At 35.5% G+C, this 14,612-nt stretch overlaps 2 protein-coding genes across 2 annotated transcripts; one reads left to right on the top strand and one right to left on the bottom strand.

The window, feature by feature from the left end:
- Nucleotides 1-3,215: 3,215 nt before the first annotated feature.
- LOAG_06124 (choline/ethanolamine kinase) lies at nucleotides 3,216-6,667 on the top strand. Its single transcript, XM_020447068.1, has 10 exons — nucleotides 3,216-3,284; nucleotides 3,411-3,563; nucleotides 3,695-3,914; nucleotides 4,000-4,133; nucleotides 4,243-4,368; nucleotides 4,511-4,569; nucleotides 4,883-5,015; nucleotides 5,641-5,836; nucleotides 6,096-6,188; nucleotides 6,302-6,667. Exons 1-10 carry the CDS (start codon nucleotides 3,256-3,258, stop codon nucleotides 6,377-6,379), a joined length of 1,221 nt encoding a protein of 406 aa, XP_020302664.1. The 5' UTR covers nucleotides 3,216-3,255; the 3' UTR covers nucleotides 6,380-6,667.
- Nucleotides 6,668-9,500: 2,833 nt separating this feature from the next.
- On the bottom strand, nucleotides 9,501-13,949 carry LOAG_06123 (hypothetical protein; the record flags this gene model as incomplete). Its single annotated transcript, XM_020447067.1, has 8 exons — nucleotides 9,501-9,593; nucleotides 9,802-9,999; nucleotides 10,657-10,842; nucleotides 11,198-11,356; nucleotides 12,405-12,580; nucleotides 12,829-12,949; nucleotides 13,332-13,531; nucleotides 13,805-13,949. 8 exons carry the CDS (start codon nucleotides 13,947-13,949, stop codon nucleotides 9,501-9,503), a joined length of 1,278 nt encoding a protein of 425 aa, XP_020302663.1.
- Nucleotides 13,950-14,612: the final 663 nt, after the last annotated feature.

The following is a 14,612-nucleotide window of genomic DNA, read 5'->3' as shown; positions in this document are numbered from 1 at the left end:
TAAACATCCCTAGAAGCCAGAACTTTAAAACAAGAAGTAGCAAAATGTACAACCAACCGTCCTGACTGACTATCCTTTTTCATCGAGTCAATCAATACCTCGAAAACACCGAATTCATGTCTAATAATTTGAGTAAGTTTATCACGACAGCGGGAAATTTACCTTCAATTTCATTGCTTTCTCTGAAGTAGTGTATGATTTTGCTGGATGGAAACCCACTTAGACTGTACAAACCACAACTAAAGTGAGGAGATATAACCGTTTTTTCCAACGCGGTAAACGAAATGATTGCTAGTCGTATATTATGCGAAGATAGAATCTTTACATCAATCAGCAGCTTGCTTCTCTTACGTTGGCATTTAGGGATGACCCTGACGCTAATGCCAGATATGAGAGTAGGTTTTTGCTGTTATAAGGTCCCCTATTTTCCTACTTTTCCCTGACTTTCCCCGTAGTATTTCGACAATTTCACCAAAAGGACTTGGTGAACAAGCGTGAAATAACAGGATATATGTATACATGAAAGAATTTGGAAAAGGAATATAATATTCGAAGACTTTTTAACTTCTCTGTACACTTCACTGTTGCAGCGGTCTCATATATTTGTTGGGAAAGATTCGCAAATAGCAAGTGTCCGTGGTTAGCTAAGCAGAAAAAAAACTGAGAATTGGCATTTCAGTGAGGAGTACACGCAGAAGCATTCCTATCCCCTCCCTACCTGCTTAGGAACCCAGCGCACATCCTCAACAACTTGCGAGACCTCCATCCAGCCTAGCACCGGACAATCGCTGAGCCTCAGCGCAACCAACATCATGCCGAATGCATCGACCGCTATAGGGCTACAATGAAAATGCCGTTTCCATCATCTCCTTCGTCAAGGAGGTGGTTAGCAGTTTGGCAAATGAGAGGGTAAGGCCACAAGACCCGAGATTGTGGTGTCATGTGATTCATTTTCCTAGGCCTGCCCTGAAAATAAGTTAGTGAAGTTTTCGTGCTTTCTACAGGCAGTTATCCCAAAAGGCACTCGGCAAGTGACATTTCATTAGTAATCTAAGAACTGTTAAATCTTAGAGTTATAAGTGATAAAGTGATTATCAGTATGTATCTATTCGACGTATACCCTTCACTTATATTCCTCACTCATGCCTTGCCCATTGTTTTGAGAATTGAAGAGCGAGCATTCCATGCCTACCGGGAAGTCCATCAGAATGTCTTGCAAAATGACAAAAGTTTCGTCGTTCCGGTCAGAAAGCAGTCGACACCATTAGCAGTAACTGAAATAATAATTATATCCTCCCGTTTTCATCATTTTCATCACTTCTTCTCACGACCAATTCTTTTCATCTTTCTGTGACAAGCTGTATGATATGAAACTGTATGTTTGGCGTTACACATCCCGTAACGCTGATTTTTTCTAAATTTACTAGTATATACGAAAAGCCACATTGTTGATAATGCTATTCATGGTAGTGTATCAATAAATCTTGTCCTCGATACTTATCACGCAGTACTTATCTTGCTGTGATTATCCGACTTGTAAATTTTAGCTCCAATCATCTAATCCTAACTGATTATAGTCCTCAACTTATGGAAGACACTTCAAGGAAAACTGTAGTTTCTAAGCAGGACTGTTGTACTATTGGTTGTTTAAACTAGAATCATGCCTTATGCTTATTAACTAAGGTAATGAAAGGCTGAATTCACTGAATGATTGGTGAGAACCGTGAATTGCGAAATAGCGTCAGTTGGTTAGGCAGAGTTGTGTGCTATTATGATAGCATGTCCATTGTGATCAATATTTGCTTTGGATGGGTCTGAAAGCATGACTAGATGAGTGTGCAAGTTTTTGACCGGATGGTACTCTTCCTGCGCCACGGGTGAGTTAAATAGCCGAGACCAAACCTTCTCATCATTTTAATGTTCGTAGTTTCTTCCACTTCTCCTTTTTCGAAGCGAGTCCTGGCTCAAAACCTTATCGCATCATTCAGCACCAGAAATTGGGTAAAAAAAGTTGCTGCGATGGTTTGTTAGATTTAGTTAAGAATTTTTTTTTCTGGTAATTTTCTTGCTTTGCAATAGATTGTGGCGCATTTCTTCATAATCCCTTTCTGCAATCATATCTTAATGGAAATACATTACGCTAGCGTTTGGAGAGAAGTCCTAAAATGCGATGACAGGGGTCATCATCCAACTTAAGAATTATTAGCTAATTTGGAAAGACGGACGGAAGGGTAGGTCGAAGAGAGAGAGAGAGAGAGAGACACACACACACACACACACATTGGGCAGTTTTGCCACTTTTTGCTTTTTCACAACTTTTCAGTTATTGAAAACTTTGTCTTCTCGGGATGCATTTGCCGTTAGTTTAATGGACATCGAGATATATGGGGATAGACTTTCTCTCTATACTACTTATTCATTATTTTACTCAGTTTTCAAACCGAATTCTCTTTGTCATCTGCTTTCGTGGGTCTTTTCAAACGCCATATTTTGGAATTCATTTTATTGCGACCAGTTCATAAATTTACTATTTCTAACTTCCATCGCTAAGTATTATGAAGCTGTAGAAGTAAGAAACCATTGATGGCGAATATTTAGCATCAATAAAACTAACTAAGCTCAATACACAGCAGTAACTGTAGTGGTGCAATGAGGATTGGTTCTGTTGGTCTCATTTTAAGGTCATCGGTTTTTCCATATCTGTCTCCTCCTATCATATTCTTAGCAAAATTTATATCATGCATCAGGTCCTGCCCAAGGTTATTATTAAATTTATTCATTTGGATCAGTGATTTGGTAACGGTTGTTTTTCAGTCAGATCTGAATCTTGTTTGTGTATAGTTGTATTATCTTTTTCACTCCGAATTTTTTGTGTTACTAGTCGATTTCCTTCTGTAACTCATGGACAATAAAGGAAATAGGTATATATTTCGGTAAAATCCGTTTATCCTAAATACAGATATTGCAAATTGTGCTTTCTCTGTATTGCGATCACATGTGTGAATTATGAAAGCTTTCTGTGCTTAGACAAATGCATATTTGAAACTTGTAAAAAGTTGAAACAAACTTGATTTCATAATCGTAATAAAGAAAATGATATTTGCATTCCTTCGTTTAATGAGTATCTTATTTCGCTTTGAAGGCATTATGTAGAATTTATGTAGTTTTTAAAACGAAGAAAAATGCTGTTTTTATTCTTGATTTTACTGTTCTTGTTTAGATAGGAAAAACCAGCTCAACATCTTCGCGACGACGATGTCCAATGCAGCAGAAAACAGTTTCAGGTCACTTTTTTTTGTCAGATATCCTGGTGGTAGATTGCTGCTGGAAATGGAATTTCAATGTTATTTGACAATATTTTTTGCACCGTTTAGGAATTATCCTTGATACCAAATTTATTTGATTTTTAGGGGTATGAAGCAGATTTTATCAGAATTAGAACCGGACACGGACGCAAATACCATATTTGAATTAAAAGAACGCGCCCATATGTTTTGTGCTAGGTTTCTTGGTGGCGCTTGGAAGGCGGTCGGGATTGGAGAACTTCAACTGGAACGGTTAAAGTAATCCCTACTTATCTGTTGATCTCCGTAATACATAATATTACGTTTTACGGAGATCGTAATACTTGACTACAAACAAGAATATTCATGAAAGTATGAAGAAACCTTGGTATTACTGAACAATATTACAGAGGTGGTATGAGTAACATGCTGTTTTTGTGTCGTCTTCCGGATGCATATCCGCTACTTTCAAACGAACCAGACAAAGTGCTGCTACGAATTTATTTTAATCCAGAAACCGAAAGTCATCTCGTAGCGGAATCGGTCATCTTCACTTTATTATCAGAACGCCACCTCGGCCCGAAATTGTATGGAGTATTTAGCGGCGGACGGTTGGAAGAGTATATTCCGGTACTCAGATTTTGAGGGCTAATTGTTTTATGTTACTGGTGCTATCCTACTTGGTCGTGTACATGCTCTATTTTTGACGTTGCAGTCTCGACCACTTTCGTGGAAAGAGCTTGCCCTTCCGGAAATGTCCAGTAGAATAGCACAGCGATTGGTTCGAGTGCATCAGCTGGAGGTACCGATTTGGAAAGAACCTGATTATTTATGCGATGCACTTAGCAGGTGAAATTACATACTGAACACTTTTTTCATTTCCCTTCCCAAGTGAGCAAGATTTTTTTTTAAAATCACTCTTTTAACAGATGGAGTAGTTTGAAAATATAATGTTTAGATGGCTGAAACAGCTTACGCAGACACCGAGTGGTTCACGAGAATTTGTGATTCCAAGCTGTTATTCAAATTTTGCCTCTCAGATTATCACTTGTGAAGATATTGCTAACGAACTCGACTTTTTGAAGTAAAATTTTTTTGGTATGCTTTATTGACTACTCACACATTATTTGAGTAATCAGATTTAGTATATGTCTTCATTCCTTTCGGATGATCATAACAGTTCAAAACATTTAAAAATGGCTGTTGAACATGAATTCAGCTTGCAGGAAATGCGTCAGCAAAAGTAAAAGCATTGTCACGTTTTGCCACAATGATCTCCAGGAAGGTAATATCAGTTCTTGTGAAACCAGTGATATTCTATATATATATTTTTTAAATACATTCATCGACATAGGGTAACCTTCAAAGAATGTAACCTCTTTGAAGTTATCCTAAATCTATGGATGTATAACTTCTTAAATATCCCTGCAGAAACCATCAGTTCATTTACTCGTTTATCAGAGGGTTTTATTTGGAGTTAACTGGCTTGAATTCCGAAAGGTAAAAGAGCATCGAATTCATTAATTCGTACACTTCTTCCAGGGTTCCACGAATTAAAAAGTTTGACCAGTGAGGTTGAGCGGAACAAACTTTTATAGGAAATATATTACTTCCGCGATCAAGTTCCGGTAATATTATCACTTCATCGGTTACACAACGGAATTCTTCATCAGCAACAAACGCATCACGTCTTGTGATCATTGATTTTGAATACGCGAGCTACAATCACCGGTACGCTAGGTCTTGGTTGATGCTATATTCACTTTATACAAGATAAAGATTATTAAAAATTAGTGTAGCATTGATATTTCTAAATGTTATTAGTTATTATATGATGCAAAATTTTCTTTAATAATATTTGTTTATTATATAACGCAAAATTTTTTTTATAAAATTTGTTTTTTTGCTGGACAGAGTCTTGTTCTACTGAAAGTTATGTATTTTTTTTTTTATTTCGGCTTTCAAATTTATTGCTGTATATTCTAAACACGGATCAAGTGAGAAATTGAATTTAAGGTTGTATTTCTACTTGTGGTATCTATTTTGAGTCGTGATTCTGATTAATAAACATTCTTTCAGCCAATATGTCATAGTCAGTTAGATCATTGACAGGAGCACTATTGTTTATTCATTCAATAGTCAACACGTACATTAACTGCGTAGAGTTCCATAGCGAATATTGTCTCAATTAAAGAAGCATATAATAACTTTCAAACTAATCTTCTATTCAGTTTTTTGTTAATTCCAGTGACCTAATAATCTGTAACGATGAAATACTTTTGGTAATAATTTTTTGGCATTGGTTATTAATGTATGGTTGATGTGATATTGAGTATATTTGTGCTTTATCTTGCAGAGGATTTGATTTCGCAAATCACTTCGTGGAGTATTCAATCAATTACGACATCGACAAAGCTCCATTTTATGAGATAGATGAGCACCAGTTTCCAAGCGATGAACTGCAATACGATTTTTTTGTTTCTTATTTGAATGAACTTGAGCCGTTCTCTTCGATGGCCGAATGCGATAAAAAAGCAAGAGCTATGATTGAGGTTATTTTATCAGTTAATGGTTTAAATTTAATTTATTCCGAAGATTGCAGTATTATATCTAATCCTTTCCATGCAATTGCTTTACAAGTTTTTTCAATCTATATGCTGTCTGATATCAAATAAACAGTGGACAACTTTACCAGCAAATATGTCCCATAAATTTTACTTTGTTCTAGAATTCTTAATCTTCATAGAATTTAAAATCTATAGATGTTGATCCTTTATCTTGATACATACCGTCTGATCAACTTTTTTGTAGGAAACGAGACCATTTGTCCCAGTGTCTCACTTTTTTTGGGGTGTTTGGGGTTTGCTGCAAGTTGAAGTGTCGCCTGTTGATTTCGGATTTGCTGTACGTTTTTTATATTAATTACAGTAGAAATTCCACTAGTTTTTATAGCGAAATAAAAGCAGATATATGTTAAACACTTTACTTCATCTTTAGGTTCAATCAGAGAATTTCAGGAGTATGGGCGCGATCGACTAGGTTTGTATTATAAAAATAAGCATTTGCTTCTAAAACTTCTGGAAGATTCAAGTTGAGGATCAGAAGCAATAGAATCAAATTTGGACATTCATTGCATCCTAAAGCGAATTATTCATGTTATTGTTTTTGACCGAAATATCTAACTTCATTAATACATCATATTATTTCAAATGGCTTGAATCTATAAGAGATTCGTAAATTATGTCAGGGTAACAAGTATCATCAGTAATGGACTATAGCATGTTTGGAACGTTGGGGTTAAGTGCTATACGGATTGGCATTCTGCAACAGTGAAATTTTATCTTGAAATTTTGATACATTGGAGCATAAACGATGATATAGTCTTCAGTTTTTCTAATAACTTCTAAATGGTGGGTTTCTACAGTCATTCAACTCTGTGTTTATTGCAGTTTTTGAGTATCAGGTATATTACCGAAATGCTTCATCTACTATTGTATTCTGAGGCGTCATGTGCAGTTTACCAATTGGAAGGATAAATTATGAAAAATAGTGGTCGTAATATTAGAACAAGATAAGTGTAGTAGCATTTCAAACAAGCATAAAATTTCGAAAGCATGAGTGACCGATCAATATGGGAATAACAGTGTTATAGGTGGTGGGAGCAGGACGTACGTCTTTTCCACATTATGCAAACTTTTGCTGCATTTTTTTTCTTGCTGGATATTTGAACAATTATTGTATTCAGAAATCAATAAATCTGTATTTCGGGTCATTTCATTTTTTTGATAATTGTCGATTGAATATAAAATTTAAGATTCAGAAAATTAAGATCGTTTGGTCTATAGTCTCTCTTAAAACTTTCACTGCAGACATCACTTGGAGCAACCGGGATAGATCATATAGTCTAGTAGGACTAAAACTTGAATAACAGATAGAACCTGACTGTTACACTGTGCAGTCACGTCCTTTCCTAACGGAGACTACTGTTTTCTGTTGAATTATTGACGTACTCCGAACACTCATTACTTTTCGTATATCAAACCCCTGAGTCTTTTTTCTTTCTTACCCATATTTTTGATCCCATGCAGGGGATAATCAGATACATTTCACCAAAAGGGATATTTTGGACAGCCGAACTGTCAACTAGCAAATTTTATTGGAGAAAGTCATTTGATTGATAATTTAAAACTAAAAGAAAATTGGAGGGTAAAGTTCAATAGGAATGTGCGAACAGCAGAGATGAGTCTTTCTCCTGATATTTTGAAAGGAAGTAAGAATAAAAAGTCATTTCCCGAACTTCCTGACAATCGACGATAAGTCCGCGTATGGTTTAATTGATTTTAATAATAACACCCAAAGTTGCAGATCTCTGAAATACATCAGCAAGTTTGGTTTATCATATTTACATTCGTGATACCCCCTTCCCCTGGGTTGGTCTTGACTTGCGACTCACCGTTCTTGTTACATAAATAAATCATCATGAGGACTAATCGGACGATATTTTTTCCTTCCTGTCGAATAATACTTAGTAATCCACGACGTTTGCTTATAAAGTTGGCAAAATGTTGTGCTCATCGGAGCTTTTTTTTTTCAGATTCGGTAATCACGCTTAACTGTGGAAGAGAGCTGCATTGTCCGCTCAATTCCGAAAGGTTATATCAAGGATTTTACTCCATTACCTTTTCATCAACACTTTTTATTTTCCTTTGGTTTATCGTTACTGACAATTTTCGCTATATCTGCTCCTTCATTATAAATTAATACAGCTTGATCATTTCATTAGAAATGAGTATAGGAAGAGACGCTTTTCGGCAGAGTCCTGTATTCTGTCCCATGCGAAACATGGGCAGAAAGTTCGAATAATTCATGCACATGCAATCTATCCTCGATAAAAAGGGGTCCATTCATACCTGGGAAGTATACCATTTGTTTCGCGACTGCGTTATTCAGCAGCAGTTTTTGTGCTTGTAGTAGCATTAGATCAATTCTTTTAGTAATGCAATTATGAATATGAAACTTTTGCCGAACTTCGTTTCACTATTAACCAAATTTCAATTCAGTTTGCAGTGGCATTGCTCGCCAAGGTGGAAAACACATGTTACTCTTTGGCCCGATATGAGTTGGAAGTTATCAAGATGTGCTTGCTATGGAAAAGTCAAAATTAGTATCTTTAAAGAAAGTTACACGAAAGAAAACGATTTTGCAAAACATACCGAAAAATATTCTTAAAAATGCAATATAACTTATGAACCTGAACATTTCTTATTAGCACGGATGTAAACATATCAAAATCAAAACAGCATCAAATTTTAGCAGGACAAAATGAAGGCAGAATTTAAGTTAGAATCACAAGTATCGTATTGAAACAAATTTCCGCGTTCCCTAAAACGCACATGGTTTTTAATGTACACGATAATTATTATTCATCATGACCTTGCGTACAACTACGTAAGACAGTTTTTATTGCACTGATTTCATTTCTGGAGTCTTGGAACGAGAATTTCCGATCTGTCAAGATGTAAAAAAGTGAAAAAAATGAACATAATGTAATGGATAGATCTTTCCCGAAACCACGCGGAACTTTTGCTGTGTGCATATGCGAATTTCTCTCTCCATTGCTGTTAAGAATGCAGGTGACAGAGAGAAAAGCCGAAGTATGTCTAGCTTTCGAATCATGCACTTGAACCTGGTGGGCCAGAATTTATTTTTGAGCTATGAAATGCATCGTTCCAATGCAGCCCAGATAAATGTGGCAGACCAATTTAGAATAGGTGGCACTGATCCTCCCGTGAAACCTAATTTTAAACAATGAAAACGGAGAAATTGTCAAATATTTCTAAGGCAGATTGCATAATAAAACAACTATTATTACCAAGATTTGGTGTAGAACAGAAAATCAGTGAAAATGTGAAAAATCAGAAAACTCTCCACATGCATGTAACAACATATAAGCTGTAAATGGAGATGAAAACGAATCAGCACTGCAGCTAAATCGCAACAAAACGTAAGCAGAGCAAAGCTGTGGTAGTCTAATTAATTAATTAACCTCAGCTCCACCTCATTCCATGTTCTACAGAATTGAATAACAAGACATCCTTCTTCACTTTGCTATGCTTCAATGAGGTCACGTCATTTGATCAATAATACTTGTAACAAACAAAAATTTACATGTACTGTTGGCGATTAGTTGCTGGCAATTCCAGCTTTCTTCATTGTTTATTGTAGCAAATTTTCCATCAATTTTTTAATTGCTGGGATTGCATCTGGACCTCCATTTTGTAAGAGCGCCAAAGCTGCTAATGCACTTTGCTAAAATAACAATTTCTCACTGTAGCGAGCACATCAAGTTCGAGAAAAATTTGTCTTTTCTATTTCGGGACCCATCGAATATAATAAACGAGTCTATTGAAGGGTGCTTTTAATTGACGCCATTATGCTCATCTCCAGAATAATTAGAGAAAATCGGTGGATTTCTGGGTCTAGCCCTGCACTGATCCATTATTTACAATTTGATTACCTGATAACCAATTAAAATTTCCTCAAATATCTCAATTTGATGTCTGAGCTCTTCCTTTTCATGTTCAAATTGTCGTAGTGTTATGTCCAGTCCCGTTAACTGAATATCCAGGCGGTCAGTTTCCACTTCATGATTCAAAATTTTCGTATCAGGGGACTGATTTCTCGTTTCTGCTACGCCATGTTTGGCTTTTAGCACCTTCAAGTAAAGCAAACACTTCCTTTGTTAAACACAAATTTAGGAGATAAGCATAACGGCGTTCAGTTTTTAGATCTGATATTTTCCCTATCAGAAAACCTGTGGAAAAAAACTCCAATTGCCTTTGTAGAATAGCATGGTCAACTTAGAAACACTTCATTGCCAGACCTTATGTACGCAAATAATGAACCAGGTATCATGTTTAATCACTGAATGCTTAATCAGTTTTCTATTCGATATTAATAATGTTCATCCGTCATTCAGGCACTACGCAGGAAGTCGTTAATCAGGATAAGCTATACGCCTAAGTCCACCACACTTTATTTCCCAATTCATTTGCATCTTTGAGATAAATGACTATACATATATATATAACATGCGTGTAATGAAATACTATCAGAGAGACAATAACGACAGATGATAATACAATTCTCGTATTCATGATTACCATGATCTAAGCAGAAATCCATGTGCATTTGTGGGCTATGAGAATCTCAACATATGTAAGAAACTGAGATGCGTGCGTCAATGAAAGGATTTGACTGTCGGAATGAAAACTGCAGTTGTTCTCAGCACATTTGGTTAATATTGAAAAAGAACACAAAGATGTGTAATATACCTATAAAACTCAAAATGATTGAAATTTGTAAAAGTTACCGTGCAGTCACAGCTCTTAATAGGGCTAGTGGAAGCATCAACCAGTGTAACACCATTCGAGGTTGTTCTGCACACTGTTGCTGCTGTTGCCGTTGGAGGAAGCCCACCGTTGACTGATTTACCGCAGTCGTCTATTTTGGTATTTGTATCAACGATATTCTGCTTTTGTGGTAGTGCAGCAAATCCCTGTAAATTTCTCACTGACAGACAAATTATTAATATTACAAATATATCATTATCATTTGATCAAAAATTCTTAATTTTTTAAATTTATTTTATATTTAAGTCGAACAAATTCAAAAAAATGGATAATTTTACTGATATGGATTGATTTTCCAGCGAATAAATTTCAAAATATTTGCAGTAGCTACACCACAACTTTGGAGAAGTGGACACTGCTCGATTTTTAATTCTTTATTTTCAAAAAATAAGAAATAAAAAAATGAGGCGAATAAAAACATTGCTGTTCACTGAAACGCATAAAACGTTGCTTTCTGCCCTTAAACATCTTCCAAAAATAAAACATGAGAGAAATATTCACTTCATCGTCTTCATCGTCTGCACCAACAAAAGCTGTTGACGCCCGTAGTTGTTGAGGATTGCTGGCTTTCCGTTTATTTCGATGATTGCGAGTAACACTTAGACCTTTCTTTTCAAGTAAATCATCCAATGAGCTTCCATTCACCGATCGCTTACATTCCTAGAATTTTTTCAAACAAACATAACTGTAACAAATACCTACACACTACTCCCAAACTGATCGTCTAAGCCTGGTTAAGTGTAAACTCGGTGGTGATTTATGTTATTAAACATTGCATTTAATTTGGCAATTTTATTTACTAATCTATTCCAAGATTTCTGTACTTAACATTTCTTATCCTTTCTTTGGGATACAATTATTAAGCAACCATCTCTGAGAGAGACCAAGAATCAATAAAGCTTGTTATTAGGCATAAGTTGAATTATTAAGAAGTTTGACATAAGAAAATGGGTACCCAAACAACGAAGAATTGGGACGAAAAACTAGAAAACCTGAAACATCCAACAGCAACGAATGATATATATAGAATGAAACAAAGGTGGAGTAGAGAGTGATGAAACGGATAGCCATCTCCCTATTACTTCCCAACATTTTTATTCGATAGAACTTCAGGCCACGTTATTTTAGTCCATCATTCAGGAACACGTCCTTTGCAAGAGATGTATTTTCAAATGTATAAATATAGCGTGATGTTATACAGCCAGAAGTTTCAATCAGAGACTGGCAAGAACAAGGTAATTGGAATTGCTGACTTAATAGATATTCTTAATCTTATATTTCAGTTCTCATATTCACTCCATGAACTATCATCTTCTTGTTAAATACCATTTTGATTTCTTTACTTGGTTCATCATTTCTCGATTCTTATTTGATTTTTCTCGTCCATCCATTTTTCGCTTGCTTAACTTTTTTCTCATTATTTGGAGATTTATTCTTACATCAATTTTTTAACGAAATGTTTTTATGTCTACTAATTGCAATCCTGTTGATTTCGTGATGCCTGTTGCAGACAGAGGGGCAAATATCGAAAATTTCATTGTCGCAAAAAGAGATAATTCAGAAATCTGCATCATACTAAATGTACTGAGTGTGTGAGGTTGCGTGTAAAGAATCCTTATGAACTGTCAAATAGTTTTGGGTGTCTTCGTGAAAAGGTAGCAAAACTATCTATAGGTAGAACATGGACCAATAAGAAGCAAAATTGTACCTGCGAAGAGGTGGAATTTGGTGTTTTACTTGGAGATGCAAGGGAGGTGGTCTTAGCAGCACTGATATCAATGCCAGTTGAAATTTGTTCATCCTCCTTCGATTCCACTTTCAAAGTTATATTTGTTGTTGTCGTTCCCTTTTTTTGCAAATTTATACCCTCTACACTACTTGTCACTAGAATTTAAAAATTGTTAGGTCACACAACAAGCTGAAAAATTCCGGCTAAACTGAAATTCTTACAGCAACCATTCAAAACTCACATGAGGAAAAATGATGTAACTTGGGTGTGCTAAGTAGTTCCAAGCTACATTTTAACTTTTCTCGATATGTGCGGGACTCATATTTACAACTAATCACTGTAAGCCCTTAAAATAATATCTAACATTATCCACTATATTTCAAAACTACTGTTAAAAAAAGACCTGTCAACAAATTAGTAGAATTGAAAGGCGCCACAGTAAAAGCATTATTTGCCAACCATGCTGTCAACCAGTTGTTTTGACTACTGGTATCCATGCTCATTTGTGTTAGCAAATTATCTGGCTGCAAAAGTGGTACTGTATATCTCTACAAAAACAGCTAGAGACAGCGAATGTATTTTAACAAAGTTATTGTGTAGGGGACTCATTTTCACCTTAAAAAGGTACCAATCTAAGATCAATAACAACAGATAATCCTAGTTTTAAACATCCAGGATTTCAGAGAACGCCAACAGCTTACCAGCGTTAAATGGAATAGGTTGACAGCTGATACCTAGAACCTCTTTCACGAGGCCCGTTCGGCGTACAATCGCGTTACCATGAAGAAAATGTACTGCAGTGGATGAAAACCCGCTTTAGTCTTTATGATGTTTGGAAATTGAAAAGAGTTAACTAACATTCGTTGATCTCATGAAATGAATTCTTCGATATGAATAATATTTAACCTTGGCTGTAAATCGAAATAAACTATCGGTATTATTGAGCGTCGCCGGAAATATGGATCCGTCCAGTAAACCATTACTATTACCAAATAATGAACTTTTAGTATGTGTTTGTTCGCCTGGTGGTGATTCATTTCCACAGGTTTCTGGAGGACTTACTGATGGACTTCCTTCAAGCTCTCTCGGTGACATTTCTCCCACGACTGCAAAAAACTTTAAGCAGAAATAATTTCGAGCTCGAAGTGCCACTGTGTTTGAACAGTATTTGATTTGTGAACCAATAACTGAACGCTCAGTTTCTTGTTAAGAAATAAATCTGAATAGTAAAGTCCCACTGCATTTATTGTATCCAATATATGATAACTAAATGAGCACAGCTTTTCTTAGCATCGTACTTATTTCTTTTTCATTTCAATTTTGTTTATTAAGTTTTTCCAGCGCTTCTTCCGGTGTTTAAAAAGGAATAAGAACAGAACCTCCAGCCATTCCCGGACCATCGCTAGAACTTCTGGCAAGAACAGAAACGTCACCAGGAGTACCATTCCGCAACATACTCTGCATATGTATATGTAAGCTTGTCTTATCAGGATATGCCCAATTACAGCATCGACACATGAACATTCGCGAAATAGAATGTATCCGGAACATGTGCGACCGGAGTGTCTCATTTCCAGAACAGCCTGTTATTGTTAATGGTATTAAAAATGAACATTCCTTTCTATGATCGGATTTAAGAATGCATGCAGATTTCCTCTATTTCATTAGAATCTTTAAGGTGCCAAAGAATTTCACAATAACACTTTAACTTAAACATTAAGAATATAAAAATTGAAATCAAAATTGTATCAGATAAATCTGAAAATATGTTTTGTTTTGTTTAACACAAATAGGATTTAAAAAAATATGCAAAAAGTGGAAGAAAAAAGATTTCAAAATGTGCAAAAAATGAAGAAAATAAACATAGATGAATCAAATGAATGTAAATGTGTGAAATAATGAGAGAAGAAAGAGGGAAATTAGGATATTAAAATTGAAGATTCTTGGGTTTAATTTTTCGGGTTTTTTGTTAGGATTATTTTTTCGCAGTTGATTAGTTTACGAGTAATCAACTTCTACAAAATTTGTGAGGAATGTTTAAATAGTTTTTTTCTTCCCAACCGATGGTTCTCGAGGACTAAAATATGATCAGTGAGAACGTTGATCCGGTAAGTAAGTAGTAAGTAGAAAATAGGGGACTGTTTTCTTTGTATTTTTTAAAACTATACTTTGATTTGCTGTATACTT

This window comes from Loa loa (assembly GCF_000183805.2).
Source record: "Loa loa unplaced genomic scaffold supercont3.28, whole genome shotgun sequence".
Classification (NCBI taxonomy): domain Eukaryota; kingdom Metazoa; phylum Nematoda; class Chromadorea; order Rhabditida; family Onchocercidae; genus Loa; species Loa loa.
The sequence above is the reverse complement of the archived record's forward strand: the minus strand, read 5'-3'. Positions and strand labels throughout refer to the sequence as shown.